This window comes from Alexandromys fortis, unplaced genomic scaffold, assembly GCF_014885135.2.
Source record: "Alexandromys fortis isolate MF-2015 unplaced genomic scaffold, M_Fortis_MF-2015_v1.1 scaffold_129, whole genome shotgun sequence".
Classification (NCBI taxonomy): Eukaryota; Metazoa; Chordata; class Mammalia; order Rodentia; family Cricetidae; genus Alexandromys; species Alexandromys fortis.
The window spans coordinates 359,952-386,756 of NW_026068022.1; the positions used below are offsets into that span (position 1 = coordinate 359,952).

A 26,805-nucleotide genomic window follows, 5' to 3' on the forward strand; every position below is an offset into this window, starting at 1 on the left:
ATATGAGCAAAAAAATAAATGAAACATTCTCCAAATGTAAGAACTTTAGATATTTTATGTCTAGAAACTATAGAAAAACACAAACACACATACACTGAGGAGATATTTCCAGGCATGGAAAGAAACATAAAGAAACTTGATGATAAAACAAAAAAATAGAGCTATAGAGGAGAATGTTGTCATGGCCTCTGGGTTTTCTATAACATTAATAGTAACCCTGGAGAAGACAAGTTGTAGGAGGGATTATGAGGCAGAATTAACAGTACACAAAAGCTTTAATATTTAATATTATTGGTATCAGTGTTATCACTTCCTTTTGGTTTTTTTCTCAGTACTTGACAACTATGATTGTACTTATTAAGCACACTAACCTTGGTCTATTCAAAACATTCTTCAAATGAATCCAAGAAAATAATCATTATTGCTGTTAAAAATGAAAAAAAAAATCTGATTGTACATTTAATTTCCTCCTCTGTAGGTAAGCAACAGAGTAACAGAACTGAACTCAAAGATTTACAGTATTCGTTCAGTTAAACCTTTTGTGCTCTATATAACTCAGTCCATATTTTGTTTGCATTTGTGTTATTTCATTTAGATTAATTTAATTTAAATGTGAATTAAATAGTTTTACGATTTGCTTTGTTTGGTAAAGATTTGTCTAAAAAGGAACATTTAAATATTTATTTACTGAATTGTTTTTGCTTTTATCCAACTCATTTCATATCCCAAACTGTCTTCATATCTCCTATGGAGATTGAGGGGCAGTTTGATTTTAAAATAATTATATATTTGTCAACTCCATCTCAGTACTCTGCAAATATGAAGCTCTTTTATATTAAACAAATAAAAGAAAGTTTTTAATTTGATTCTGAGCACAACCATTTCAGTTTCTTGATAAGATATACTATTGTATCATATGTCTGTGGGGTTTTTAATGTTAATTGGACACAGAACCAGATGTTTATATTGTGATGTATACACTTAGCATATATAATGAATCTATCTTTTATAAAGACTTAGTCAAGTTTGTGTATGTGTTTGCACATGTACGCCATGTGTATCAAGGCACCTACTTTGTCCAGAAGAGGGTGGTGCTGGGTCCCCTGCATCAAGGTGCCTATTGTGTCCAGACGAGGGTGTTGGGTCTAGAGTTATAAGCAGCTGGGTGCTGCCAGTATGGTTGCTGTGAAATGAATCCATAAGTCATCTCTCTAGCTCTGATATTATTATTTTATCAACATTATATTGGAGAAAACACTGTAGACAATTCCTTGTGTTTTACTTTTAGGTTATAAGTACAGTAGTTATATTATATTTATATCTTTCTGACTGACTTTTCCCCCAAATACCATCTATGTGTCACAGGGAGGGAATATCAGTCCTGTAAGCCACAGCTAAGGATAAACTTTTAAAGAAACTGACATCATCTTATCCTTGGCTCAGCACAAAGGCTCTTTGTCCATTTATCTTTACTGGGCGTCAGAGACGCTTGAACCAATGCTTTTTTGAGAACTGTACAAAGCAGGCATATAACTCAAGGCCAGTCACTTATCACTCACCCAGGAAAACCCCACTGCTAGCATAACAGCTGAAGCATTTTGTGCTCCGTGGAGCACATTTAGATGTGAGAACATGGCCATTTTCTACATTACACAGGGGTCAAGGACAGCTCAGTGACACACTTTTGATTGCTTTGGAACATATTGTGTCACTATGAGAATTTTCTTTGATGGTACAGACTTATGTAGGACTATGACCTCTGGAGTCCTTACATCGTGTTTCTCTTCCACTGCAGAAACATAAACAAAATCTCTCTCTCTCTCTCTCTCTCTCTCTCTCTCTCTCTCTCTCTCTCTCTCTCTCTCTCACACACACACACACACACACACAAATGCACAAACACAAACACAAAATATCCTAGTACACGCAGATAAAATAGGATGTTCTATTTCTCTTTTCAATGTTCCTCTCTACCTATAAAAACTTCATACTAATTTTTTATATTCCAAACTAGGAAGCCAAAACCTATAAGGCTTCATAATTGTCAGTATTCTTCACAGCAAAAAGAAAGGATATCTGTGGTCTTTGAGGTTGGAATAAATTCTCAATGAAATATCCTTTGTTTTTTTAATTACTTTTTCATTTTATTTAATGTAGATTCTTTTCTCAAACAATATGATCTGAACAAAGTTTCTTCTCCCTCTATTCCCCCCAGTTCCTTCACACTTCCTCTCTCATGTATCATATAAACTTCTCCTGGTTCAATGAGTTGTATAGGTGTTGTCTTGAGCAATTGGGTCATTCTGTCAGTTTGAGAACAACTTCTATTCTTGGCAAAACTCTTGGTTGTTGGGGATTTCCATGTTACCCTTTTGGCCAATAACTAATTTGTATGAAATACAGTCCCCACACTGGAAGCTTTGTTTGGTGACAAGAGGGTTTTTTTTTCTGTGTTTTGGAGAACCCATTAGGATTGCCTTAATATATTGTAGTTTCCACTGCACTATGTTCCCATACTTCCACTCAAATGCCCATAAATTCAAGCTGTCTCTCCCCTCACTTCCTCCCTCAATGACATCATCCCTTCCCACCTGAGCCTTCTGTTCTCGGCAATCATTCCCCAGTCTTCCTATAAAGTCTATACTATTTCCTTATTCCAGAGAGATCCATATGTACCCTTAGTCCATTCCTTGTGCCTAACTTTTCTGTGTCCGTCGATTATATTTTGGCCATCTTTTATTTTATTGTAGTACCTAAATATATGGCATTTATCTTTCTGAGTCTGGGTTATACCATTCACCCTGATTTTTACTAGTTCCACCTATTTACCTAAAAAAATCATGATGGCATTTCTTAAGAGTTGAGTAATACTCAATGGTGTAAATATACCATGTTTCCTTCATGGATTTCTTACCCTCTCTTTTCTATAAATTCCTAAGTAGTATCAACAGGATAATGCCTTGGATTTGGTACTGTGGAATATTACTTTAACTATGCAAAGTTGTGTTACATCTGATTGTGCTGCATTTATTTTATTATTTAAAGCTATGTTATATATATTTCAACTTGCATGCCTAAGGTACCAGATTGCTCTAAGAAAGATCTGTGTGATCAATAGCTAGGTAGAGAAAGAATGGGTGGAGCTGGAAGGGAGAGAAAATAAGGAGGAGAAAGAAGAGGGGAGAGAATGAAGTAGAAAGAGAGGGAGACGTCCAGTGTAGTCAGGTAATAGCTATCCAGCAGACACGGAGTAGGACATACAGAGAGAAAGGTAAAAAGCACTGAGGCAAAAGTAAAGGAAGAAAAACAGGTTAATTTAAGTTAAAAAGAGCTATCCACAAATGAACCTAAACTATAATGAGCATTCATAACTAACAATAAGTCTCCATGTCATGATTTGGGAGCTAGTTAGTGGCTAAAAGAAAAAGTATGTTACCATGTGCAGCTTTAAATTCATCCAACTTGGGATATCATGCTAAACAAAAGAACATTAAACATTGCCCTCTTCTATGAAAAGACATAAAAACATTTTGGACCAAATTTCTACTTGTAATCCAATATTAGTAATTTGTAGATCATGTGGCTACTTTGAATGCAGATCCAGCTCAGACTTTCTGACAGGTACAGGGCTCGTACAGGAACACAATGAGTCCAACAAAGTTATGTGATTTAGCATCCCATTTGTCAGTTTTAAATTTCTCTGCCCTCTTAACCATTTTTCTCCTACAGTATTTAGTCAATCTTTTATAAGTTATTTTCTTTTGCTAACACTTAATCTTGGGATTAAACATAAATGTCTCTTTCTGTGGTATAAAGTTTCCCAGACAATGAATTTGAATACTAGAATACAGGACTGCTCTTTTCTTCATAAAACAGAAAAGCTGTTCAAATTAATGAAAATTGTAAAATGTTCAGCCTGGTGGAATATTGTTTTCTGTTAAGAACATAATATCAGAATTTAATAGACCTAAAATGTTATATCCTTAGGGAACTCACATGCCATTATTATAAGAGCTAATTAAGTCATGAGTAAATGGTTATATAGCTTTCATTCGAGGGATCAGCTTTACTCTTGTATGTACTGCCGTCATGTACTAGTAGAAAGGTAATAACATTGTGACATTCAGGTTGTAATATCTTTTCTCACTTGTTTGTTCTCAAGTATCACATTTCTATAAAAGGTATTTGAACTCTAGACACAGTGGCATTACAAGGATTTTCTGATTGAGAGTGGGTAAGAAGTTATTAGAATAATTTCACATGAGGATGACATTTCTCATTTGTTGCTCTTTAAAGTTTGCAATTCAACATATGTTTTGTTTGTGAAACAAGGGAGAGTGAGCCGCTCTTTATTCTGTCCTTTGTTGTGGTTGTATTTGATCTACTGTTGGGAGGTGTCGTATTTTATGACAATATATAAGAAAGATTTCTAGTAAACTAAGTATGGAATACAATTTCAGAATATCACCAAGAAAGGAAGCAAAGTAAGAACTGGAGTGTTACATGCATGATTTCAGATTTCTCACATTGATCAATAAGGCTTATGCTGACCTTGTTTTGATGAGAAGTCTCCCATATGTGTTTGACGTAGAGAACTTCACATTCATCAAGAGAAGTACCAAGATGGATAGTTCAAGCACTCTCTTATAATTTAATTTATCACTGCATAGTAAGTGCGCTGATAAAACTTTTACAAGATGTCATGTGCTGGCTTCATCAAGACAGTTAATAACTTACACGGCTAAGTGGTGCTAGTTGAAATAAATTTGGATTGAGTGTGGGACTTGGGCTAGTGGCCTCCTCAAGATATTTTAGTTTTAATTAAATGTCACACTCAAATTAAGTGATGAGTGACCTGCTTCTTGTCTCCTAAAGGACTTAGAACATAAACTATAGAAGCAGAGACTATTCGTAACATATTCAACACACTAATTGATGTTAAGCCATAGGTTCTTTTTACTTTAATTTAAAATCATTTACTTGGAAATAGGATCCTATAAGGTAGATTATGGACAGATTTTTAAGTATGTTCTATATAAGGTGATTTGTGACTTATCAATACACATTGAGTAGTCTAACTTTCGATGGGGACTATTGAACATCTTGGCTTGTCACAGTCCAACACACCTCGATTACATGCCAGTGTACACATAGATGAATAGAGATTCATGTTAAGATTCAGTTAATTTAAAATGGAATCTAAGACTCTGCAAAACAGAGATGCTTCTGGCTGATATCAGTGGGTTGAGTCTGGAATCACTTTTTGAGAAACAATGGCTAAATTTTCTTGCCATCGATAACAGGGTATTCTAGGTTTATCAGCTGATATATCATATTTTCTGAGATCAAAACAAATCAAATATACACATAACATTAACAAATTATGCCCATCAACAATACCTCCCCCAAACTCCAGGTATTTCTGGTTAACCTGTATGTGATTGTTACAGTCCACATGGTAAGAAATCACAGTAAGGGGTAGAGAAATGCAATGGTGCAGCTTTGGGGCACTGGAAGGAACAATAAGTTGGGTTTGATATACTGAGTCAACTGTTGACAATCTCTCCCTTTGAAATGTTTTAAGAGAGGAATTTCAAAAGATATTTAGATTCTCTCTTACTTTAGATAACAGAATGAGAGAACAGAAAGATTTTAAGAGTCAGATTACCAGAAAGACTACTGTGAAAGAATCTCTCATAGAAGTGACTTCATAAATAAAACAGAAGAATGTCATTGTCAGTGGACATGTTAAGGTGGAAGGGGAGAATTCTTGTGGGTTACAAACCTAAGATGAAGGACTACAGACAACTAATGACTTCTAGTGGAAGCAGAATTAACTTCCAAGTGAACGATCCTGTGCCAGAAAAGGTTATTATGAAATTATATTGTCCAAACGTGTCCGATGCAAACCATAAACAACTCCAACTATTGCGATGGCTATTGGTTTCTCTCCACAAACTGATGGGAAGATCCTATTCCTGAAGAGACGTTAACATATCTCACTGAAACAGAGAGTTGAGCTAGTACCTAACTAGAGCCTTTGCCTTTGCTCACTAGCAGTCATGATAATTAAATGGGAAAGATAAACACTAACCCAGCTACAAATCCTGTGGTCTACAAAGATGACCTACAAAGATGACAGGCTTTTGATGCACTGGTGAAAAATGGTAGCACAAATGCTGTCAGAACAGCCAACCACTTTCTCAGTGGAATAACGACCCACTCCATGAGAGGGAATCCATGTATGACACTTCTCAGGTTAGATGGGTCATGGGCCTAAGGGATCACAAAATATTATTTTGCTAAAAGAACAAGGCAATAAAATGACTCTTAATTACATTCTGATATAACCATAGATCAGTGATGGACTCAGTTGTAATCTGAGAAGTTTCCTCTTGCAATAGATGGGAACTTAATCTAGAAATCCACAGCTATTCAACATAAAAGACTTTGGAACACTCAATCCTAAATATATTCTTCACAGCCTTGAGGTTCAGGAAACCCTGCCAAAGAAGGGGAAATATTTTATAATTCAAAGATATTGAATGACACTAAGGAATTTGTCTTTCAAGCACAATAGGACTGATGTACATATGAACTCACAAAAACTAAGACAGAATGCATTCAAGCAGAAATGGGAAGTCCCAATTCATAGAGAAGAAAGTGGACAAGATTACTCATTCTAAGGAAAAAAGAAAACCTATCTCCAATTGAAAACTTCTTGCAAAGGAAAATTTTCTCTAATGGATTCTTTTTCAGTATAAAAAAAAATAGACTTGAGAGAATGTCCTGAATCAGCAATAAATGGACATTGCAAAATGAACTCAATGATTGTTTTTAGATTTTCTTTCTCATATTGCTATGTTTGGGCATATTTTATTTGAAGTCATTGTTATCTTTATTATGGTTTCTGACGTTATGTTTTTACAAGGTATGTACATGTGGGTTTCTTGTACTGCTTTTTTCTGAGAGAGAAAGAAGACATTTAATGGATTTTTGATTAATTTTAAATTGGATAGGATAAAAATATTGAAAATCCCTAAGAGATACATACATGGATCTAATCTACATGGGAAGTAGAAAAAGACAAGATCTCCTGAAAAAATTGGGAGCATGGGAACCATGGGAGAGAGATAAAGGGGAGGGAAGAGGAGGGAAGGAGAGCAGAGAAAAATATATAACCCAATAAAATCAATGAAAAAGAAAAAAACTTGAAAAATCTTATTTTTAAAAGAATACAGGTAGTTATATTTTAAATTTTAATATGATTATGAGTTACAAATTGTCTTATATTTATTTTTATTAATTATAGGTATTCGTAAGAAATTTATGGGCATTTAATTACATGTAACTTAGACTCATCTAGGTTCTGAACTCTGCTGCTGGTTGAATTTGCATCTTAATACATATTTTGTAAAAGGGAAATTTAACCTAATGATCTTGATAAACACACCTATCATCTTAATTGTATTACTCCAAGCAAAATCTTAAATTTATCATTTACATTTTAACATTATTTCTGGCTTTAAATAGGTCTATAGTAATTCCAAAAATAAAGTAATTTGCTGTAAGTTTTTTAGAGGTTGTCATTCTAGTAAATCATTTTATGGCTTAATATTTTTCTGTTGCATTTGACTATTAAGTCACATTTGGAAAGGAAATACCTATCAATGTGTGCAACTTTAAATTTCATAGCTAAATGAAATATTTTATGATGGAACAAATACAATTTTATAGAAATGTCATTTTTAAGATTTCTTGAAATATTTATTTATCCAAAAATGCCATTTTAATAAATTTTAAGAAGGTAAGAAAACTTAAGTTTATAAAATTATGCATTTATGAGTACTTTTATTATACCCACACACACACTCATACAGAGAGCACCAAGAAGCACACGTATACTTACACTTTAAATATCACACTACAAAAGACAAATGTGTTGCTGTGCACAAAACTATATAAGTGAAATTAATGAAGTAGCAAGAGGATTTCTAAGAGACTGAGTTTTGTCCCATGTTCACTTAGACATAGAATGTCACACATGAACTCAATTATGAGCACATACGACACACTTATTTTAACCAAGAACAATATATTTTTGCTTTATCTTTGGAGGACACATGGATAACTCTTGAAGGATCTGTGAAGGTGGTTTGCTTTTCTGTCTTCCACTCTCTAGGAACCTCTAGATTTGTTATATGGTCATAAGAAGAGTTGTCATTTCCTATTCTGGGCATGGAAACACTGTCTTCTAATGACAGTTTCCTAGGTCCTTACACAGCACAGATGACCCTGGAGGGCATTTGGCACATTCATATATGTAAGATCTAGGAACTTCACAATTGCAGTGATCTGAGATTTTCTCTTTGCTCTCTGAGACTAATAGGAGGTTTGTCTTGTTGGGAAGGTCGTTCCAGTAGAGTCTACAAGTAGAATCACAATCGTCTGGTTCCCAGTCTCCCGGTTTTTCTATTTGTTGCTGTCTCACTTCAGATCTTGATTTTCGAGCACTAAAATAAAAATGTGCACAGCTGAATCACTGAGTTCTCAGGTCTCATGTGTCACTTTTACACTTTCAACACAGTGAAACTTTGTCTCATAAGTCTTTTATTTGGGGGATGAGGAATCCAAGTTGCTGAATTTCTTAAAAGCCCTGGTTAGCCTTCTGCAAATAAAGAGAGGACATCCCTCTTTTCCTTGAGTAACCACATTAACCATGTCATAAGTAATAAATAGGTACCTTTATTTAAATTTGATTCATTGTAATGATGCTTATTATTCTAATCCCACACCCCGAGCCCCTTTTAGATTATAATAATATCAAACAGTGGGTTGTTAATATGAGAGGACCTGTGCATTGGGCAGATGGCCATCAGGGCTTCAAACCAATAGCTTGTCAGCACGGTTTTGAATTTGCCCACATGGTTTGTTTTTACAGCAGGGCATAGCACATACTCAGCACTAAGTATGGATCTTCATTCTAATACCATAAGCTAAAGTTAAGGTCTAAAAGTTACTGGGAGATCAGGCCGGTTCATTAAAGAAGGTTTCTTGGTTCTCCGCACATTGCTGTGATTCAGATAGACATGGGAACTCAAATTAATCTCCAGGGTCCTGGCACATGCCTGAGTGATAATGCTGTCAGAACAGAAGTGGAAAGGTGATAGGGCATTCTACTACTTATATGGTCATTAAGGTGGTGTTTCCCTATCGATAACCTGGGTAGATATGAGAACATGGATATGTGGCAGGGCTTTGTTGAGAAAGGCAACATATTTTAGCTAAGTTCCATTTTCTATTGTTCTCTGCTAGTTGGAGTGTTGAAACAATCATTATCCAAGGTATCCCAGAATTTTGTGCTTTCTTCTGCGGTAGCTGTTTATGGTAGCTGTTTATTTATATTTATATCAGGTCTTCATGAAGGCTTTTCAAATTACTTCTCTTAATACTTACATGAAAAGTCTGGATGTAGTATCACACCCCACAGAGCTTGTCTAGAGACAGCTTTTCCTTTACAGCCTGAGGATAAAACAAATTCCAGTATTTGAGCATGCAATGTATCTGGAAATATAAACAACTGGTGTGTCCTTCTGATAATTGTATGGGGTCAGAGGAGTACAAGTTCTACATTACTGGACTTCTCATCCAATCTATGTTCACAATGAGATCTCATCACTTACAGATCTCTTTGCTGTCATTGTTACCCAGGAATCTTAGACTAAGAGTAGCTTCAGGACAGTCAGAAGCACTGGTTTGAAAAGTAAACTCTTCAGTGTTTTCTTTCTCTGACCACAGTTTGAGTCAGTCCCTTGTGTTATTTTCTTTGAGTACTTTTGTAATTGTTACCATCATGTCATCCTTAGGCATTCCACAATAGCTTGCCCACCATTTCAAAGTGGGCTGTGGACTATGAAAGGGAGAGGCGAAGGAAACAAGAAAGAGCGTTCTGCTGTCAGGGTAGGTCTTTTGTGGGAGAGAAAGAGAAGTCTGAAATCATTTAATCTTCCATTGTGTTAAAGTTCAGAGATTATAGTCATAAACCAATTGTACTTCCTGACTGGCAGATCACCAATTGTTACCTGCATGAATCAGAGAGCACCTGCTGATTTATCTGGATTCTTGTTTCCTGGAACAAAGAATTGAGGTAGTAGCATATAGTGATAGAAATAGAGACAGTTTATTAAGAGAAAGAGAATCACTCCAGGAAGAAAAGTGGGCTAGACAGCTGGAAAAGGTCTGAACTCAGACGTTCTGTGCCCTGTGGGGGTTGGCCCTTCTGAAGTCATTTGCATGACACCACTTTCTCTCACATTTGCATCTCATACATTTTTTTTCCTTAGGTACATGCCACAGCCTGAGCAGCTGTGGGTGTCAGAGTGACTAGGAACAGGGGGGAATATAGGCAAGAACACAGCGCTCTGGGTTCGCTTCAGGAATAAATTATTTATACTTTTGCCTGTGCTTTCTATTCATTGTTTATCTAGCTGCTAGAAATAGCACTGCACGCAGAGCTTGATCAAACAGTGTGTCTGAGCCCCTTTTCTGAGTTCATCTTTTGAAACTGTCAATCTTTGTGGACTTGCTTTGCCCTGGACGACATTCCCCCTAGGCTTGATCTCTTGCTTCCAGTTTTCCACATTCAAGAAGCCACATCTGGGACAGGGGCGACAACACCTAAATAAAGATCTGTAGACCATCTGGAGCCCAACATAGGTGCGCTCTGACACTTGTAGGCATCCCTGCTAGGGATAGGTTTCTCATCCTTATGCCAAGTGGCTTGTCCTTCTGTCCCTCTTCAGGCTAAACCAAACAAATCCAAGCTCACCACCTAAAGACTGATTTTAAGTTTCAAAAAGAACCATGACCTTTCAACTCATCAGCCTCAAGAGGAGTGTTCAGCACATAAGCCTATGTAGATTATTCCTCATACAAGTCACATTATATTATGGATGTCATGTGATATTTAAAAACATGCACAAATTCTTTAATACTTACTTTGTATTAAACATATCTTCATTAACAACATTCATTTATTTAGAATGGAATAAATGAAGTTCACTGTTATAGCTTGTTGAAATGTTTTGAGTACGTATTTAATTTTTTTAAAAGATTTCATAGCAGTTATGTTTGTGACTCAGTCTAAAATATGCATTTTTTTAAAATATCAGATCTTCATTTCTCCTCTTTGTTGTTTCAACTATTATTCATTGTATCCTACCATACCATTTTCCTTTTAAGATCAGCTCATGATTGTATACTGAATAGAACCACATCTATAAGAATATCGGAGACTTAGGCTGTACTGTGTGTCTTCCAGGGGCATCTATGCCCACCACTTGACTGTTAGTCCTTTATGCCGTTCTATTTTTTGTAATCATCTTCTTTGGATTTTTCCTAAGAATATATATTCATTATTAAAATCATGAGTTTCAACATGACAGAATTGTTATGTTGTTATTCCTATACTCAGAGGAGGCAAGTCTTCTTGATACATCCTAATTAGAGCATTGATTATTTCTATTTTCTTCAGAACCAGGAGTTCATCTTACTCCAGTATCTGTAGCATCATTATACCCAAGACTAACATGGGCAAGTATTTTCTGGAGTCCATGCTCAGTAGAAGAGAGCTGTTGATTACTGTGACCTACTAATTCCCAGCTCATATAAGAATTCAATATTGTCTTTATTTACTCCTTGTACCATGTTACGTTATTGAATTCTTGCTTATCTCTTTCTGAGAAAAGGAGATTAACTGGGGAAGATTTGAGTAATGATTTACTTTGTAGTCTTTCCCATCATTAGAAACAGGTCTATCAAGATCTATCAGAGCAACGTGTTATGTATCCTCTCAAATTCTAGAATTTTCACTATTTTAACTTCAAATTTGACAAGTATTTAAGATACTGAACTTCAATAATGTCTTACATTAGTCTGTGTTCCTACACTAGACATACTTGTCTATGTTTCTGTTCATTTACCTTTCCTAGTAAAGGTTCCATGTTTGCCTCATTTAGTAAAGATTTTATTAGTCAAGGAAAGATTATTTGCATATTTTGTTATAATGATGATATAACATATGATTTTACCAAAAGTCTCACTGTTAGAAGAAATGTTCCTTTACATGTTATAAATTATGGTTTAACAAATAAGGACTCTTACCATTGTTAAGGGAAAGGAAAGGATGAATTTGATCCTTTTTTGTTTAACAGAATTTATATAGCTAACAGAATGTTAATGAATATATATAGATAAATACTACTTTTAGATTGATATGAAATGCATATTATTGTAACATATAAGATTGCTAGAATATATGTATAAAACATCTTTTCTAGAGTGAATAATTAAAAAATGGAAAATTTATGTATGTGTGCAATTTGTGATTTATACATCAGTTATTAGAATTTGTACCCAACTCCCCAATTAACTGTCATTCAAATTTTTTTTTCAGCTCTTCTTCAAGTGACAATTTCACTTAGCAAAGTAGAGCTTAGTGTGGGTGAATCTAAATTCTTCACATGTACAGGTATGTATTCAGATATTTGACCCTGTGCCTTTAGTTCTTATGGAGTACAATGGATAATTTAAATAGTTAACACTGATGTTAAAAAATAGTATCTGAACATTTATTATATGATAATGCTGTGACCAATTATATGATAACATTATGAAATTTATTTTTATTTAATTATCAAGGTAACTAATTTGTCTATAAAAATTACATTATAAAATAAAATCTGTACATAAGAAACTTTTGTATTTAAATATTATTCCATTCTAAATACCCATATTAGGACTAATTTTAAGACTAAAGTTGAATATGTTATACGTAAGTAAGTAATGAATAACTTAGGTTCAACCCTGCATAATTCTAACAACTGAAAAAGGTAAATGACAAAATAATATATATATTTATAATACATATATTTGAAACATAAATGCAAATGAAGAATATTTAGTCAAGAAAGATTTTTGAAAAACTTTCTGACAATCAATGTATTACATGACATTTCAGAAGAATATTATATGAACCTCATTCCATTTTTCTAAATATGATAAGTGCTATTTCTATGTATTCTAATTATAATATAACTAAATGACTAATAATTTAAAATGAAGATGACATAATAATGTCAGTTGAGAAGAGATATTAGTATTTATTTTTTTATATAGCAATTGGCCTTATTTTCACCAGTTGAACGTGGTGTAAAATTGTCTCAAAATTTTGTAATAATAACAAATTTCAAATTTTGTTTTACAAAATAATTACATATTTGTAAGCAATTCTTTATTTGGGGCAACATTTCTGCTGTCTCTTGACTTTAGCAATGAGAATTGAGCATGTGAAATCATGTTAGCATTTGTTCCTTTTAAAAAATATGTCTCAATTTGGCTTGTATCTGTCTGAAGCAGTTTTAATATTTTGTGCAAAAATATCCCATATATTATGACTGTGAGGCTTCAATTCTCACAGCTTAAATTTTAGTAATATATTTCAGATGAAATGTTTGAAGCTTGCCTCCACGTAACAGACGGAGTCCTTAATGTTGATTAAACAAAGATGAACATTTGTCTTAACATTTGTGTTTGCTTTCAGTTTTGTACAATTTCTGGATTTCTAGTCTTCTATTGACATTCTTTTCTGAATTGCTGAAATTGTTACATAATAGTAAATGTCACTGTGAAAACAAACACTCCAAATCGATTTTCAAACATTTGTTTTTCTCTTTGCAGCCATTGGTGAGCCTGAGAGTATAGATTGGTATAATCCTCAAGGAGAGAAGATCATTTCCACGCAGAGGGTGATGGTCCAGAAGGAAGGTGTCAGGTCACGACTAACCATTTATAACGCAAACATAGAAGATGCAGGGATTTATCGCTGCCAAGCGACAGATGACAAAGGCCAGACACAAGAAGCTACAGTAGTTCTGGAAATTTACCGTAAGTTGTGCATTTGTGTTGTAGTTTCATTACGAAGGATTCAAACACAGTAAGATATGCTTAAAAATAAAAACTGGAAATAAATAATAAATTTCAGGGGGATTGTAGTCCATACATTTTTAAATAGAAATAAAAAATGTTTTGCTTTTTATAATTTTGATTTAACTATTATAAAAATAGAATATATAAAACAAATGAGGCTTTTCATGGAATGTCTTCATCTCTGGCATTTTCTGCCCCTGACACATTAAAATTTTCTGGAAAATATATTAAAATGTCTGGTTCTAAAATACAAAAAAAAAAAAAATGGTCCTTTGTTTACAAGCCCCTCAAGCAGCAAGGAGATCCGGTCCAGGCTAAGCCAGTAAGATATAGGCATAATTTTAAAAACATCTTTCATTATTTTTAAATGATGTACAAAATTCTTGATGATTTAAATATTAAATGAAAAATGAAAAATTTGCTGCCACAACAATTCATGTTTTTTGTGGAAAACTCTTGGTTGAACATAACTATCTGTGTTCATTCATTAAGCCAAGACTTTTCTTATTGAATTTAATCAGTGTTCTTCTAAGACTTGAACTACAAATAATGTAAATATATAGATGATGTCATATACACATGTAATGGAATTTCCTGGATGAGAAATTAGAGGTAGGCAGAGAATTCAAAGAGTTAAAGTAGACAGTTAATTCTCAGAACAACAAACTCCGTAGTCAAGAATGCTTAAGAGAAAAAACAAAGCTGTGTTCTTGGAGCACTCTGGCAAGATGTGGCAGACACAAGACCACTGTTTATAATTTTTTTAAAATATCTAAATTCTTATTATATTAATTAATAATTATAGATGACAATATGTTAAGTAAATGATACATATTTAACAAGTAAATTTATTTTCTTGATACAGAGAAACTCACCTTCAGAGAAGTGGTATCCCCTCAAGAGTTCAAGCAAGGGGAGGACGCGGAAGTGGTCTGCAGGGTTAGCAGCTCACCCGCCCCTGCTGTCAGCTGGTTGTATCACAATGAGGAAGTCACCACCATTCCCGACAGTTAGTATTTTGGTAACTCTTTAAGTTATATGTTCTTAAAACACTTCAAGGTTTTCAAATATGAGAGTTCTGTATTGTAGTAAAAAAAAAAGCAGAGAGTCAGGAATGATATTGTGTTTCAGTATTCTTGGTACTTAAAAGGCTGACATGGGGGAGATTTGATCCCAAGTTCAACCTGGGCCATATAGCAAGAATCTGATTTTGACAAACAACTAAATAGACAACAGAAAGGATGGTATTTTTTTTCCTGAATTTCAAACAATTATTCTGAGATTTAAGAGCTAGTTTGAGGTTTACTGTATTCTCATTTTTAAGCCAAATACTGTACCTCCCCCCCACTTTTTTTTTTTTTTTTTTTTTTTTTTTTTTTTTTTTGAGACAGGGTTTTTCTGTAGCTTTGAAGTCTGTCCTGGAACTAGCTCTTGTAGACTACGCTGGCCTCGAACTCACAAAATTCTGTCTACCTGTGCCTCCCAAGTGCTGGGATTAAAGGCATGTGCCACTACTGCCTGGCTCCTTGTAACTTTTAGTAAGAAAGCAAAAGAAAGACATATGACCAGTCATGATGACGACTGCCTATAATCCCAACACTTGTTGAATAGATATAGAAGAGTCAGGAGTTGAAGATCATCCCAGCTTCATAAGACCAACCTGGAATACCTGGGTACAGGTAAAACACAAAATAAAACAAAACAGAAACCCAACAAGCAAGCAAGCAAGGAAAACAAAACAAAACAAAAAACAAAAAAAAAAAACAAACATCAACAAAAACAATCAATCAAACAAACAAAAAACAGAAAAAACAAAATCAGAAAATAGCTATGCTCAATAGTTATATGTAGTCTATGGCAGATTTGGCAGCAGAATTATCAAGTAATTTATTAAAAGTGAAAAAAGTTACTATAAGTACTATATAAAAAAATGTGTGTTTGACTTCCATTTCTAACAGGTACTACTACACTGTTAAAAAATAAAACAAACAAACAAAGTAGTGCACAGTAAAACACCCAGAATCGATTTGTTATAATTCTAATACCATGAGAACACTATATACAAGTAGGATAAAATATCAGTATGAAATAACCTGTGTTCTATGAATATTCTCTCAAAAAGGTGACATATACTAAGTATTATAGAAAGATAAGTATGGATAATAGACAGAAGAGAATATGTGTTCAAATTGTCATCATGATTTTGATTCAGTTTTAGGTAAAATTCCAGAATATGACATTTGTAATTGAAAGCATAATTTGCTTACATTATGCTACTTTACTATTGTGAATAGGGACATTTTCAATTTGCTATATATTTCATTGCACCTGCATTACATAGAGGTACAAATAATTGAATCTTTTCAAGGATTTTGCATGTTAGCTGATTCCATTATGTGTTTTGAAGAGATGAAATTTCCACAGCATAAAAGAAAGTAGAATATCTACTTTTAAGTATGACTAGAGAATGTGTCATAATTATGTTTAATAGGTGGTATTTTTATTTTAAGATTTTTTATGCATTACATATTCAGTAGTCTTCAGTTAATAATAAAATGATTTTTATATTTTAATTTAATAAAACATAACATTTAATTTATTTTTATTTTGTTATGTGAAAATCCAGCTTTACACAAATTGTATGAGTAATTTATACAAAATATTTTCAACATTGTTCCCCTAAATCTGAAAGGACAGAATTTTTTTTATAATGATTGAATGACAATGTCTACACATTTATAGATTATCAAACATTGGAGCTTGTATTTACATACATGTTATAATAAATATTAATCACAAGGAGAATTAAAAATGGTTAATGCTTTTAAGATGAGATTTTGAACAAAGCCTTAAAACAAAGATAGTTTAGGAAATGCAGTGAGGATGAGAATGGACCCTGTAGTAGCATATCTGACATGGCTTCCAAGCATCCTGCAATGGAATATGAAAATCTGGAATCTCCACTGGATTCAATGCGTCCATTTCAAGCAGTTTCTGTAACTTGTATGTAGTAATAGGAGTGGCAGGGTACTGTATTCTTTTAAACACTGCATGGCCCATTAGTTCCAGCCTCTTATTGGCTAGCTCTTACATATTGATCTAACCCATTTCGAATAATCTGTGTATCCCACGAGTTAGCTTGCCAGGGAAGAACTTAACCTGCATCTGTCTGGAGTGGGAGAATCATGGTGACTGCCTTACTAGGCTTCTTTCTCCCAGAATTCTGTTCTGTCGACTTCACCTACCTAACTTTCTGTCCTATCAGGGCCAAGCAGTTTTCTTTATTAATTAACCAGTGAAAGCAACAGATTAGAAAGAAGTCGCTCCCACATCACTTGCAAATAACCTATCAGGTATTCATAAATGTTTGTTATGTAAATGAATGATGTTGCTAAATGTGTGGTTCTCAGTCATGATTTTTTTATTTATACTTTATATTTTATTCTGTTTTTAATGATTAGGATAAGTCTTGTCAAAATTATATGTATTTAGCTTATACATAGAAAAATATTTACAAACCAGATTTTAAAATTTCATATTTTTGAGGTGTATAACATGCGAAGAAAATAAAATAATTAATGATGTGTGTAGTTCATACTTTTCTAACAGGAAGGTTAAAGGCAGAATCTAAACATTTAATACTCAAACAATTTGTCTATTTAGGTAGATTTATAGGAATATTTTTGTAATGCATCTAACGTGTTGTATTTTACAGCTAGTCTAACAAAATTGGATTTATAACTGAAAAGCTATGTAAAGATATTAAATTAAGTCGATGATCTGGGAGCACTCTTCGCTAATGTGTTATTGGTTACTGCATTGGCAGTCAAGGCCAAATACTGAGGACCTCAGAGAGTTTATCTCATGTGCTTCTGACAGGAGCTGTCAGGTATTCAACATGACATTACAAGAGAATAATTTAAGTAGGCTTTTCCCTTATTTCCCTAAAGGAGACCCATTTGCTAAAGAGCACGGTCATGCAGGAAGTGCACAGGAAGTATAATTTCCTCGGTTTTAATCATTACACCCCCAGGAATACACAGACACTACTGAACATGGCTTAATTTGAAAACTGTCTCATCAGCTTTGTAAATATTTTAGCTAACATTTAATAAAGTGCTCTTTTGAATCAGAATTATAGAAAAATATCTCATTCAATAAGAATTTATGTAATTATCTGATAGTATAAAAGATTGAATGTTGATTCATTGTTAGAAGACACTTTCATTGTCTTTATTGATAGTCTAGAGGAATATGTAAATAAATAGTCACTGAAAGCAAGGTACTCCAAATCTATGAAAGGTAAGTTTCAATGTTCCCATTTTAAAAAGACAGGAGGCTCAAAAGAGTTCATGATAAGGTGGGTCTCAAACATGTCTGTCAATAGAAAACTGTCACTTTGCACAAGCATAGGTATTAGTCTCCTCATGTGAGGGCTTTTCATGGCAGAAAACCTCACATTCAAGGCCTGGTAATAAAAAGCACAATGACATTCTCAGGAACTGTTGTAAGTACCTATGCAATGTAGAAAACTACTGAGGACAAAAGTAAGAATATCATCAAAATCAATGTGTGAACCAAGGAGCTTTATCCGGGTTACTTATGTATAGGTGAAAAGTTACTTCCGTGAGTAAGCAGAAATGAGTCAAATATATATATATATACTTCATCAGAAGTCAATTCCAGCACAAATTTCAGTCGCAAACAAAGTAGACAGTACCTCTTCCATATAGTTATCTAGTCTGAGGGACTCTTCCAGCAGTTTTTATTGATTATGTAGGCTGTGGGAGAGGAGAGTGAATATGCTCAGTTCCAGGGACTTCCTCGTGTTTTTGACTTGTTTACTTTCTGAATCGTAGAGAACTTGCCTATAAGATGGAAAGTCTCACCTCCTCTTAGAACACCTGAGTCTTAAGGAGTTTCCCTCTAAACTAGATATTTTATAGAAGAGGTGTGGTAATTTCTACCCAGCAGGAACCTAAAAATTAGTTCAGTCTAACTTGAACTTTCATATTCATACAAACTGAATGCTTATGCAAATGATCAGGAATTGTTTCCCTATGATTAAGGAACATGGAGAAGAAAGACTATCAAAGTCAGTATCCTTTTGACATTTCCATAAAGATCCTAGGGACTTTTTTTTTTTAAAGGAATCACCACTGAAGTGTTTCTATGAAGGCACTGACATAATCTAAAATGGGTTTGGAAACAATTTGAATGATGTAGATGAGTTTCAAGGCAAAATTGCAAACACTGGCAGTTGTTCAGGCTCTTAGGGAATAATTGCTGAGTGAGAAGACTTTCCACTAAATAATGAATAATAATAGTGTGATATGACATAGATTTCTGTTTGTTAAATAAACACCAGGAAATAGCGATAGATACAAAGGATGATTCAGTATGGGCTTTAAACAAGGAGTTTCGTGACTTTTGGGTCTGCCCTGACTTCCATGTGAAGATATTAAACAGAAGTGCATACATTCCGTGTTTAGTATGCTTACCACATTCCAGTGTTGTGCTCTGAAGTGAGCAAACAGAGTGGAATCTGGAAGGAAGCTTTCAGTTACTACTCTGTGTCTCTTGAAACATGTCATAGTAGAACATTACTATTTACAGTAAATAAAAAAGATGAAAAGCTGAGAGTTGAAAAATTCAAAATTAAAAGTAATCTATATTTTTATTGATTTTTGTCTATTTCTAATTTTTATTATTAAAATTGAAATTATTTGCAAATAATAAAAAAGTCTTTTAGATGTTTTCAAACTTATAGTTATCTATGACTTCATAAAACAGCCCTTTTTAGGATATTCATGCTAGTGATTCTTTTAATTTTCATAGCCTACCAACAACTACAAGTTTTATATTACACATTGGAATCTTACATGCCATTTCCACAGAAATTGATTTTACTATGGGCAGTTGTATAAACATAAATACATAAAATAGCATGCATTTATAAAATTATTCATTTAGAGTTTGAATGGTTTCTAATCCATTACAGAAAGTAAATAAGTAAGAGGTAATTTGAAAGAGACATTTTTCTAATCAGAAAATAAAATAATGGTCAGTTACTCTCCAAGATATATGTCTATGACTATCTTTTTATTTTCAGTTGAAAAATCACCTTCACCGTGTCAATTAAAACAGAGTTCCTTTTCACATTTTCTCTTAGACCTAGTGAAGTATCATAATTTAAAGATTTGACATTTACAGGATGTTACATGTTTTCTGAAGTTGGAAAAGACAGTGTAATCAACCTGATGTGATTAGGAGCATTCTCTCCTTGAATGGTCTTAAACATAATTATTTCTTTTAAAACATATTTTGATTAAAATATAATTACATCATTTTTCTTCCTCTCTCCTCCCTCCAACTCTTTACATACCCCTTGTCACTTGCTCAAAATCCATGCTCTTTTTAATTATGTACTACTCTTACTATTACATGTTGTATAAATATTTGTAAATTAATAAACAAAAAGAACCTGCTGAGTCTGATGAGTATTGCAGATATATACATCTATATTGAGGAATGACAGCTACGTAATGGATAACCAAATAGGGGACTCATTTCAGGGGAGAGCTAATTCTCCCTCTCTTAGCAGTTGTTAATTGCCTATAGATCCACTATGGAGTGGAGGCCTGTTAGAATTCTTGAATCCATGATGGTACATTAGCTAGCATTGCCATTGTTCACATGTTAAAAATAATTATAGCTGTTCTATTGTTCTACCAGAAAGGTGTGATAGAATATATTCACATTGACTTTTTATCCTCACAAGTCTTCTGAAGTTCTGAGTCATTCTGGAAGTTCAGAGACTTGTACTTTATAGGAACCTTTCCCCAGCCTAGTTTCTTTTGGTGAAGAAATTTTGTTTCCATTTTGACCTAACCAGGGAAGCCTCTGTGTGTCTGTTTTGGCTATCTTAGATTAATACAAAATAAATAAGCATAATGGAAATTTTTATGTATTCTTTCTATATAAAAGCATACCTGAAAATAACATGTCTTTGTCCTCATAATTTGTGCTCTTTCTGAGGCGGCCTCTTAACCTACACATTTCCTTCTCAAGCAAGTACCTGTTATGTAACAAATGACCACTTGCTTGCCTGTTTTAATAACTTACTGCCTGAGCAATAATATTTCAATTATTTCTCCTCTAAACACCTCTCCAACATTAAAAAATGATGGCAAATTATAAAACACCTACATTTAAATAGTTGTAAGTAATAGTTTTTTCTTTATCTTTTCTTACCATCAAAAGATCTACTTTTTAGCATAGATTTACTTCAGGACTCACAGGTGACAACTTTCTTTTTTTTTCCTTTATTGTTCACAAATGCCTTTTATGACTTCTTTGCATCTCTATTAAAACAAAACAGAGAAAAATCAATAAACTTGGTCCAGACAAAAAAGTAGCCTCTAATCAATAAATATTGGAGGGATTTTGTTCTCTATACTAGTGGAAGTTCTATTTGATGCATATATTCAAAGTTGACAAAGATTGTATCTACTTTAGTAAACAAGCTATTAAATATTCTCTACGAATTCATTAACGAATGAAACAAAAGATATTTACTGTGGAAGATGAAGTTCTAAAACAAAAATAGTAACATTTCATTTAAAATACTTAACATAGTAGAAATGGACATGAGAGCATCATTTACATAATAAGAAAAGTCTTAGCCAGGAGGTGGTGGCACACGCCTTTAATCCCAGCACTCAGGAGGCAGAGGCAGGCGGATCTCTGTGAGTTCGAGGCCAGCCTGGTCTACCAAAGCTAGTTCCAGGACAGGAACCAAAAGCTATGAAAAAACCTTATCTCGAAAAAAAAGTCTTAGTATTACAAAAATTCTTTGATAATGATGATAAACATAGATTATGTCTAGGCATCTCAGATCTCAGATAATATATATATATATAACATAACACATACACACACATATATAACATATATACATAACACAGTTGCTCCTGGAATGAGGCTCAGTCATTGCATAAGACATAAGACTCAGGCTCAATTCCTAACACCCACACAGTGTCTCATAACCATCTGTAACCCCAGTTTCAGAAGATCTGGTACACATGCATGCATGTAGCCAGAATTGTCATGCGCTCAAAGCAAAAAATTAGAAAAAATCAAATATTATTTTTAGTAGTCAATACATGAAATAACATATGCCTTTTTACCCTACCTATGTGCATAAGAAAGATAAATTTAACCTCGAAATAAAAATTAATGCTCGCATCTAATTATTCATGAAGAAGATTAATTTGTAATTTGCAAAAAAGTACTTAAATAAATTCAAGTCATAACCATTCTTATATCCTGTACGTGGTTTGCACATTAGCATGTCATTTGGCTGCCTTTTCAGGTTACAGAAGAATTGGCAGTTTAATTATTCTTGAGGAAAGATGTTCAATAAATTTTCTAACTACTTTCCACAGCCAAGTGGCTGTTTGCACTTAAAAGCTGTCGGGTCAGCACTATCTAAACTCCTTGCATTGTTCTTTTTGTGCATCATTTCTGCATTCAGAGCACCAAGGATAAAATAATAGCCTAACCATTTTATGTGGATATAAAGTCTTGAATGTATTTTAGGGGGGGATATAGCAAGGCAGAGCTAGAGTGGAAAACTTGAAGTTGTGAAATTACATTTTACTTTCAAATTTGAATTTGTGGTTGATGGAAAGTTGGATGGTGTCAGGAAAGTGCTGTAGTTTAACTCTTAGAAACTCGGAGTGCTCTGGCCTCAGATCCAATCACTGATGTCATTTCTTCTCCTTTGCTGGTTTTTCAGATCGGTTTGCTGTGCTTGCAAACAATAACTTGCAGATTCTCAACATCAATAAAAGTGATGAAGGTATATACAGATGTGAAGGGAGAGTGGAGGCAAGGGGAGAGATTGACTTCCGGGATATCATTGTTATTGTCAATGGTAAGCTAGAAAGTATTTGTGCGCTTTGTGTTCTGTATTTCAGCCATGTTTGTTAGGAGGTTAACTCTAAAATCAACAATGAATATATCCCTAGTAGATGCAATCTACGCCTGTAAAATCCACCAATTTCACAAATTACATTTCTTATATTGCATTTCAACTAAACATCCAGTCTCACATGCCCTTACTTTTTAGTATGTAACTTGATTTTTATTGGATATGGATCTAAAAGAGTACAAACTGAAACATAAAAACATCTCTTATTAGATTGATATTTAAGTTTCTATGGCATATGTATCACGTAATATTTTCCTCAGCTTTAATAATTGAGTTAATATGGTTACTTTTTAGTTAACAGAATCGATTTAAATCTTTAAATTCCTCACATAAATTCTACACTAAAAGTAAAATCTGAAGTTTTTGTCTTCTTATTTATTAAGAGTTGGCCAGAAAGGTAAATATACGAAAGTATTTCCGGCCATGAAAACAGTCATGTAGATGACATTATTTTGTCTGTGTCTGATTAATCACCCTAAAGCCAGGTGCATAGCCCTTTCCTATACAGACTCAGATACAAACTCAAATCATCTCTGGGTGAACAATACTAATTCACCGTGTTTTTCCTTTATGGTCACAAGCTCTCATACTTTAAAGTAACTAGAACTTCATTTCTGTAAAATAAGTGTTCACCAATCCCAGTATTGATTGCTTCTGCTTGAGGTGGTTTAGTCAGATTCTGTGAAGAAAACACATTGACCAATATAACCAGAATACTGTGATTTTTCTCTTGCATGTTCTTTGATTTAGTCCGGAAATTCATTCTATTCCAATCTTATTGACTCTTTTTCCTTTCATTGGTTCCTTCTGAAACTCGAGCTTCTCAGAAAGATTTCCCTGGCCATGTGTCTGTTACAGTTCTCTGACCCCTCATAGATTTTTTTAATGGAGAGTTTGAGACTTCAAAACTGTAAAAATAAATAAATAAAATGTGGCTTTTTCATGCATTATCTCCTCTTTCTTAAATTACAATTTGACTCTTCCTGTATTACTATTTTTTAATTAATACATAGGTCTTTCTCAATTACTTGTTACAAACGTTTCCCTTGTTATTCTGGCCTTTATCTTGGTCTTATTTTATTAGACTCATTGTGACACAAATATATATTTCATCAACATGTGAATATTACTGAAAAATGAAAATGTACTCATAGTGTATATAAAGGTATAGAGATGTAATATTTATAAAATAAAATGTATTTTTGAGAAAATGGAATATTAAATACTTATTTCTTCATCTTACAATTAATTTTGACTACATTCCAACTGAAAATTACGTTCCTGGGGTTTTCTAGAGTGTTTACCCCTTTTTCCAAGATAGTTATTATTTATTATAAAGATTTTTTACCTTATTAAAATATTTAAAGAAAAACAAATTTCACAAGTTTTCTTTTGCTTTCAAAATTCAGGGGTTGAATTTATAAATTAATTGAATAGCTATATACATATTGTTTCATTGTACATTATATTTGGACATATAGAATATCTAAGGTCACATTGTATTTGCTGAGACACTTAGACTTTAATCTCACAATCACTTTTAACCAAATGTATTAATTAACCCCCACTATAGTTTTCAAGATGTAAGGATTCCCAAGTAGTTGTAATGCTTAACCAAAGAGAAGATTTTAAATTATAATGCTACCAATATTGCTAGAAAAGAATGGCCCCTTGTTATTGAGAAGAAATCTAATAATGATTATTTGTGATTTATTAAAATTTGGAGAGAAGAAACAGTTTGTAAACCAAAGCATAATTATAAAAAATAAAAACTGGCCATGGGTCTGAACACAGCAAAAGAAATGTGAGTATAATACATTATTTGAGGGAGTACAAATATACTGGTAGTATTAAATGGGTTAGAAATCAGGTTAGATACAGCTGAAAAATCAGAGACAGGTCATAGAGGATGCTGTGTATGTCCTTACATAACTGTCTGCCTTCTATGGGATAATTATAGGCTTCTTTGAGGAGAAACTATTACAGAAGGTTAGAAAGCTCTTACTAGGAGGGAGGTTGGGAATTGTAATCAATAACTGGAACCCAACTAATGGAGAAGAAAATGATTATGAAAGGATGTAATTAAGCAGTATATGATCAAAAATGTCATGTTCCACCTGACAACAATGAAGGTTCATTTCCAGATGCCTAGTGTAGAGTCCTTGGTTTCCAGTACAGCACAAGCTAACAAAGTCTAATAAGGTGTGAATTTAAATATTTATGCTCAATTTGGCAATTAAACACTTACAGGAGACATCAAAGGGAATGCTATCATTTAAGTAGCTTAACCTGAATTCAGCATAAACGTGCATGCAATTCATTGTAATGGAGACATAGTGTTTGCATTCCTTTTATGATTATACCTTCCTTAACTCTTGAATTGCCTGGAAAGTATTTCAAGAATACATCAATATAAATGTTTGAAATGACAGGCTTTTTCATGAAGTCTTTAAGATTTGAAACTAGATAACTATGGTCTGCATATACACAAAGATGTACACAAATCATACATATACTTTTTAAAGTGAAGCCAGTGTTATTTCCCTTGTCTTCATCACTACTTCTGTCCTGTCTGATTTCCAGCTCCCCACCTATGAAAATATCCTTACATATTAAAGAACAGGGGTCATAAATTTAAAAGTCAGTGCAAGATTACTCCTATAGAAACAATGCTCCCTATTTCCTAAATCTGTAAATCTATGAAAATTATCCATTAACCACAGATTCAAGTTTTATGTAATGGAGCTCGGAAAAATTGAGGCTGGGTGAAAATTATCCCTGTTGCTCTTCTTGTCCACAGTAGATGATAATGGCTGGATATACATCAGAAAGTCAGCGGCCAACTACAGAGGAATGTGTTCTTCAGTAATCCCCAGACTGCTTACGTTGTATTTCTACCTACACCAACTCATTTCTGTAGGGCGCGAAAATGAGGAACAGCACTTTTTGGTATAAGAAATAAAACTTCACAATTTTCTGTATAATATTTGTGAAATGTTATAGAATCCTAAGCATCAATAAAGAGAAAAAAACTGCTTTAGAGATTAATACCATGGAAAACAGCTAGCAATAAGAAAACAAATTTAATATTATAATTTGAGAGGTAATGTTTAATACAATTTGTGGTGAGCCCACAAGTAGTATACAGTGAATGTACAACTGACAGATCTATTTAACTATCCACTGCAAGTGTATACATGCACAGCACCTGGAGAACCCATTTTTGCAGAGCTATAAACACATCTGTCCTTTGAATAAGTCATTGTCAACTTTGAAAAAAAAATCTTGTGAAATCATGACAGTTCTCTCTTCTATAGTATCCCAACAGTGTATAAACCTATTTTTCCTGCAAAGCAAAGAGACACCTCCCCACACACCATAAAGCCATGGTGTGAAAATGATTCAGTCAATCCTTGTTCTCATAGCCAAAATGTACATAAAAATAGTCCCCCACACACTTTATTAATAATACTCACTGACAGGAAAGGAGCCTCATATAGCAGGTATTCTGCTCGACCAGCAAATGCAGGGAGGTGTAATCCACTCCACTGGTCTTCTGCTCTTAACTAACAGAGTATTAATATTATACATCAACCCTTCACCTTGGTCTCAACTAATATAAGATCATAATACAAGAAATTAGCTGTTTATACGGGGGGGGGGTGCCTGAGTTGCTAAAACTAGCTTCAGAGAGAAAAATTCTCACCTTGGCACCCTACCGGAATCAAAAGCAGGATCCCCAGAAGAGATTTTTAACTCAACCAGCTAGATGCAAATGCAAACCAACCCTGCAGGTTAGTATAGCTAGCCTGAGGGCAAACTTC

At 33.7% G+C, this 26,805-nt stretch overlaps 1 protein-coding gene across 1 annotated transcript in view; it reads left to right on the forward strand.

The window, feature by feature from the left end:
* Ncam2 (neural cell adhesion molecule 2) overlaps nucleotides 1–26,805 on the forward strand; it is a 390,522-nt gene that overhangs the window by 207,897 nt on the left and 155,820 nt on the right. Inside the window, exons 2-5 of the mRNA XM_050163353.1 lie at nucleotides 12,455–12,529; nucleotides 13,738–13,944; nucleotides 14,852–14,995; nucleotides 22,787–22,924. Of these exons, the coding sequence (XP_050019310.1) occupies nucleotides 12,455–12,529; nucleotides 13,738–13,944; nucleotides 14,852–14,995; nucleotides 22,787–22,924 (564 nt within the window). The remainder of the gene's footprint in view (nucleotides 1–12,454; nucleotides 12,530–13,737; nucleotides 13,945–14,851; nucleotides 14,996–22,786; nucleotides 22,925–26,805) is intronic.